This window comes from Hyaena hyaena, unplaced genomic scaffold, assembly GCF_003009895.1.
Source record: "Hyaena hyaena isolate Hyena2069 unplaced genomic scaffold, ASM300989v1 scaffold_1314, whole genome shotgun sequence".
In the NCBI taxonomy this organism is placed as follows: domain Eukaryota; kingdom Metazoa; phylum Chordata; class Mammalia; order Carnivora; family Hyaenidae; genus Hyaena; species Hyaena hyaena.
The window spans coordinates 193,113-199,885 of NW_024081947.1; the positions used below are offsets into that span (position 1 = coordinate 193,113).

Consider the following 6,773-nt stretch of genomic DNA (forward strand, 5'->3'; position numbering starts at 1 on the left):
ATGAAAAACAATTTTGTTTTTAAAACGAGGGAAAAATAGGTTCAAGTGTTTAAGACACCACTCAAAATAGCCTGAGGTCATTCTGCTAATAGAACCTCATATGTACAAGAATATTTTCTGATTGCCTTGAATATTACACAGAAATATTACCAAGTCAAAACATGACCATATTTTCTGACTTTTGTTGATTGCTAATATTTCACAAAGTTTTGAAGTCTAATTCTAGAAGATTATATACATGAATAATTTTTCTTCTTATATCTTGAGGGTTTGTTTTCAAGTTTATTTATTTGGACAGAGAGAGAGAGAGAGAGAGAGAGAGAGAGCATGAGCGGGATAGGGACAGAGAGAGAAGGAGAGAGAATCCCAAGCAGGCTCTGTGCTGTACGCTCAGTTTGTGAGATCATGACCTAAGCCAAAATTGAGTGGGTTGCTTAAGTGACTGAATCACCCAGGTTCCCCTCTTAAGTTTTTATAAATACAATAAAATTTTGGCAGCAATTAGATGATAGTTATTGCACCTGCCTGAGCATAATGTTGCTTGCCTTGTAAACGAACATACTGATTTCTATCTCAGTGGCTTTGGTTGGAGGAAAACACAATGAAATCAGATATAATACACTAGTTTCTAAAAGAAACTAGAACTATGGTAGCTTAGGTCAAGGAGAACCATGTAGTGAAAAGAACATGGGTTTTCAAGTTCAGTTAGAAAAAAAACAAAAAACCTGTGTTCTTTTCATTGGATCAAATGCTGTACCTTAACAATGCTAATTCTTTAACGGTATGATCCAGAATCTCTATTTCAAAATGAGAAAATATATTCAAGCTAATATATACTAATATATTTTTTGTCAAGCAAGGTGATATTGTAGGCAAAGGTATGTTTGAGCTTGGTGTTTAATGCTCCAGGTCTAATCGTGCGAATGGCCAAGGAAGAGTCCAGTCATCTACATGAACAAGGATTTTCAACCACAACTCTCCAGCTTTCCTAAATGTGTTCTGTTGAGGAACAGAATACCACTACTCTTGATTTCAGCATAATAGAGAAAAATGTCAGCAGGCGTGCAATATCCCTGCTTTAGAAAATTTGGGCAGAGTTTGAAGGAGGATGGATTTCTCCTCATCTTTACCAAAGTATGAGATCAAATGCTACAGTACCAGAAAAGTAACATATGAGTGAAGAACATGAGAGTATTGAGAACTTTTCTACACATAATTTAAAATTTCTTCCACAAAATCATATTTATCCAAAAAATAAGGCCAAAATAAAAATCAAATGACAAGGACAAATGACAAGGGACTCGAATTTTTATACTTGGAAAATTGTATTTCTTCTTGATCTTTAAGTAACTGAGAGAGTTATAACCAATCAAGTTTCTGATATTCTTTGATTAATAGCTCTGAGGAAGAACCAGCAACAACAAAAGGGGTAGGTAAAAGTATTTTCTTCAAAGTGACAGTCAGGGTGTGAGTGTGTGTGCATACGTGTGTGTGTGTGTGTGTGTGTGTGTGTGTGTGTGTGTAGTGTATAATTAAGATACATGTGCACATACATACACACACTATATGTATATACGATATATATACACACACTATGTATATGTGTATATATACAGATACACACTATATATATACACAGACTATCTCTCTATATATACATACAGCATACATATATGTAAATATATGTATACATATAAACATAAAATCTTTTGATCCTCTCTCTGCCTCTGACATTGTTCCAGCTTTTGCTAAATTTCAGTATTTTATTATTGTTTGGGGTTATGCCACTTAAGAAGTCATCAGTGAATATTATATAGTAATGAATTGCTATTTGTAAGCTTTTATTGAAAGTAAGTGAAATAGTGGAATTTGGGCTGGAAAAGTTCGTTAGAGTTATAAAAACATTTTCAATTCATATACTTTGTTAAATTAAAATTAGGAAACCCTCTCCTTTTAGAGTTTCAGGTAGGAATCACTTGAGAAACTTTTGAAACATATAACCCCTTAAGTTTATGGTTTTGAAATAAAAAACTTAGAATTTATATTAATTAAAAGAATAGTAAATACAAAACAAGTAAGAAAAAAACAGAAAAATCTAGACAGAACTCAAGAGGCATCATTTAATCCCTTTACAACAATGTCCAAAATGAAATATTTGGGTACCAGTCAAATGATGCTTCATTTGGTGGATCATTAAAAATAGAGTTCACTGGTTCACATGTACTTTGAACATTTTTAAATAGTGAACTTACTTTACTGGTTTTAATCATTTCTTACTACATGATGATAAGGTCTTAGGATAGGGAAAATGCCATCATTTTGAAGTAGTATTGAGGTTTCATCTTTGGAGGATAAAAAGTCTAATAGGAATTCAAAAATCATGATATGATCTTAATAATCTTAAGCTATCTTACAATTTTAAGTTGTGTCTTATTATTTCTGTTTATAGTTTGCTACACTTATTTGTCCAAAAATGAATTTAGTTACATACAGGACAAGATAGGTAAAACTGAGAATATTGAATCAAGATAAAGAAAGGAAGGGATTATTCTTAGAATCACTTACCTAACCTAGTATACCTTATTTGGCTTTTTCTTTATCTATTAACAATTGCAAGATGAATTTGGTATATAGTCAAACACTGTTGTGTTACCCAAAATAATATGATAAATTTATAAAAGAGATAAATTATTATTCTGAGTCCAGGTCCAAAACACATCCTCTATAAAACTATATTTTTGCTCATATCTGTATTTACAAGTATATTAATACTTCCTGTAAACAAACACTGTGCTTACTTGAAGTTACAAAAGGTCTTGAAGTTATAAAAGGTACTCCTCCATCTTGTATTTCAACCACCACTGTTAAACCCAAGTAGAACAGGGGACCAGTTGAAGGATGGAGTTTTATGACTATATGAGTCTCACTGCTACAAACTGCAACATGTGATAGGATAAGGAAGCCCGTTCTACAGGGATCTTGGGTAAGGCCTAAGAAGAGGCAAGGAAATTAAGTTCAAATATTTGAGATATTGTCGTTCTATCTCCTCTAAATCATCTGGGGTATGTGTGTGAGGAATAGTTAAGGCTTAGTTCAAGATTTTTTGATGCCTATTTTATTTCAAACATACTGCATCTGAAAACTTGTGTAACTAAGAATCTAAAATATTCAAAATTATATTTTATCAATACCACAGTTAGTGAAATAAAAATTACGATGTTATTTATAAATGTTCTTACCTTTACATCTTTGACATTCATCCTTGTTCCCTCTTTCCCAACAAAGATATCATCAATGTCCACAAGCATGTATCTGTCCAAGGACAGTGTCAGCCTCTTCCCTGACAAGAAGGAGATGGCATCTATGAAGATGAGCTTGTGTAGCCAAAAGTTTAAGTTGTTGCCAAAAAGAACTCGCTGAATTCCATCATGAAGCCCCAAGTCCTGTATCACCGTCGCATAGAGCGGTTTGCTGGATGAGGATGAAAGGGATTTTTCTGTCTGTAATTCAGTTAAAAGCACAGGCTGGTAGGTTGAATGATTATATTGGAAAATAGTCCAATCTTCCCCAGGAAGAGGGCCTTTCTCAACCTTGGGGGCTTTGGTAATATGCAGCAAAGGAGACTGAGGGTTGACAAAACAGTCCTTTAGAGCTAGATTATTGAAAAGGTTTAATGGAAAGCCTTTTAATTGTGTACTTGGAAAGCTGTTCTCATTGGCTTTATGAAAACCGATTATACTAACACTGTATTCCACACAGTATTTTTCTAAAAGCTCTCGATTCCATGAGTCCATGCTGACGTACTTCAGAATATTTTCATAAATAACTAAAATATATTTCCCTTTGCCATTATCTGTAAGAGGAGGTATATCCCCCTTGCCGGGGGCAATGACCATTTGGTACTGAAATCTGCTAGACTCCAAGATAGCCATGATATCTTGACCAAGTTGAGAGTACTGGCTCTCCACAAATAGAAGGACTGTAGGATCAGTTTTGGATGTATCAATAGGTTTAACTGTTTTCAGCTCCATTGTCCGATATGGCAGAATTTTGATGTCAGAACACTCTGCTTCTGCAGTGGTTTCAATAAGAGTCATTTCCTGTTTATAGCCAGAATAGAGGAAGTAGGCAGAAATGACAATGCTCACCAAGCAAAAGGTAGCTAAAAGAACAACCAATGTTCGAAAACTTCTCCGAAGCTTCACAATAAGATTCATTTTTTAAGATACTGCTTTGTAAGCTTTTTCCAATTTCTTTTCCTAAAGTGCCATTGTGAATAAAATATGAGATGGTGCAAATATCACTTTCCAAAAGTTCATGTAACCATTGCAAACCATGTAAAATGTTTGAAGGGATCACAAGTAAGTTAAAGCTGGAAGGCAATGGACCAGGACAGCAAAAGTTGAAGAAGAGATTCTGAATACGTCCAATACCAAAGACTGATGCAGAATCCTTTAAACATTATCTGGAAAAAATAAAAAAGAGAAATGTAATGACTAAGACAGAAATATAATATAAATGTTTATGTGATATAGATGCTTATATATAAGAAACATACATGTCAAAGATAATTTTAGTGTGTTAATATACTAAAAATAGCTTGAAGTTTACAGTCTAGGTTTTTACTATTAGAGTAGTTTTTTTTTTCATGATTTCAAGAACACAGAATCCTATTTCATTTTGTCACAGACAGAGATCATTTTTCAAATTAGTCATCTCAAGAAAAGAGACTTAAGAAAGATGTCTGGGTGGCTCAGTTGGTTAAACATCCCACTCTTGATTTTTTTTGGATCAGGTCATGATCTCATGGGTTGGTGAGTTCAAGACTCACATCAGGCTCTGTGCTGACAGCATAGAAGAAGCCTGCTTGGGATTCTTTGTCTCCCTTTCTCTCTTTGCCCCTCCCTCACTGCTCTCTCAAAATAAATAAATAAACTTAAAAAAGAGAGTTAAGAAAGAAAGTTTTAGTGTCAAATGTTAATAACGATAATGGTTGCTTCTATAGGGCTGGCAAACATTATTTACATAAAGAATTAGAAAATCAAATATTTGTGTATGGGTTGGAACTGCAAAACATGCTCATAAGTGTCTGTTAAGTATCTGGAGTGCCAAGCTGAGGGAATGATTTTAAGTATATAGTTGTTACAGGATTTTCCTTTATAATAACATACCCTTTTCTGAAGTTGCAGGGAGACACCTGGCCTTCTTCACCATAACAGTATTCTTAGAAGGAAAGTGATGGAGGAGCTATGGAAGAAAGAACAAAATGGGAGTAACCATCCTCAGACCCCTCTACTGAGAGGCCAGGAAGCCTAGTTGAAAAGGAAAGCTTTGGCGTATCTGTCTTAAAGCACATTCTAAATTTGACTTGCTCCTATAATTGAAATTAAAATTGTATTTTTATTAATTTATTGTTTTATTCATCATTAACTTTTATCCAATAATCACATGTTCTATTTCCCTATCATTTTCTTTAGTTCAAAAGAAAGAGAATGTAGAGACAATTAACAAAAAATCTTCTCCAAATGACTTTAACACAAAAGGACATAATTTTCCATTATTCTATCTTTTTTGATGGGTGACTCTGATTTTTAGTGGATTGCTTTCTATAAAAATTTTCTTCATTCTCAAAACTGGTTTAGACTATGGAATTTTCCATCTCCCAGTTTACCAAACAAGTTTCAAACTAGTGTAAAAGAATCAAAAAGTTCATGTTTTCAATTTGTGATAGGTACACTTTAATACACAATAATACTATGACATACAGCCTCATAGAAAATCAAATTAGCATGTATTGTAATACCAGTTGTATATTGTATGTATTGTATCATACTTTCAGTATTTTAGGCGTTTCTGTATTTTGTTTTTAAAACTTGATGAAACTGTGTCTCAATGTCTATTAATGTTTAAAAGATTATTAGACTATAGGGTGCCTGGGTGGCTCAGTTCGTTGATTAACCAACCCTTGACTGAGGTCATGATCATGATCTGACAGTTAGTGAGATTGAGCCCGCCCCCCACCCCCCCGCAAGGCCACCCTGTGACGGCTCTGTGCTGACAGTACACTTTGGATCCTCTGTTCCCATCTCTCTCTGCCTCTCCCTGTTTCTCAAAAACAAATAAATGAACATTAAAAAAAAGATTATTAGACTAAATGATTAAATTATAATGTTATGATACTGCTTCCTTTTTATATTTTTATGTTCTGATGTTCTGAAGTACATTTTTCTTAGTTGGTAATTTAAATAAAATTCAACAGTAAGTTGAAATAATGTTCATTTAATTCTTAGGTTTTGGAAAAAATGAAAGCAACTTCAAATATCCACAATTTAAAATTTTTAAATTTACACCAAACATTTCAATTCTTCAGACTCTATTTATATATAGACTTGAATTTTCACCAATTTGAAAAATCTCCCCAGTGGTTTCATATTCCCTTTAAAGGAAAGTTAAATTCCATATTAGGCACTTACTAATACTGCTATCAAAAGTAATTCTGCAAGATACTTATTTGCTGTCCAAAAACTTCAAGTACGAGAACATTTTATTCTCTATAAACACACTGAATTGTATTTTACTAAAAACAAATGAAATAAAGCACTAAAAAGGCTTTGATTTGATTAAAATATACAAATCAATTATGCTCTATCCTCTATTTTGTATATATCTGAAAATGTCCATAACATTCATTTTAAAACTAGAAATTAAATTAAACAATGTGTATAATAAATATTGAAAAACTTGAAATTTGCCACAGGAAATTATGCAGCCTT

At 33.2% G+C, this 6,773-nt stretch overlaps 1 protein-coding gene across 1 annotated transcript in view; it reads right to left on the reverse strand.

The window, feature by feature from the left end:
• LOC120225076 (bifunctional heparan sulfate N-deacetylase/N-sulfotransferase 4) overlaps positions 1-4,217 on the reverse strand; it is a 156,635-nt gene extending 152,418 nt beyond the window's left edge. Inside the window, exon 1 of the mRNA XM_039223306.1 lies at positions 3,240-4,217. Coding sequence (XP_039079237.1) covers positions 3,240-4,217 — 978 coding nt within the window. The remainder of the gene's footprint in view (positions 1-3,239) is intronic.
• Positions 4,218-6,773: the final 2,556 nt, after the last annotated feature.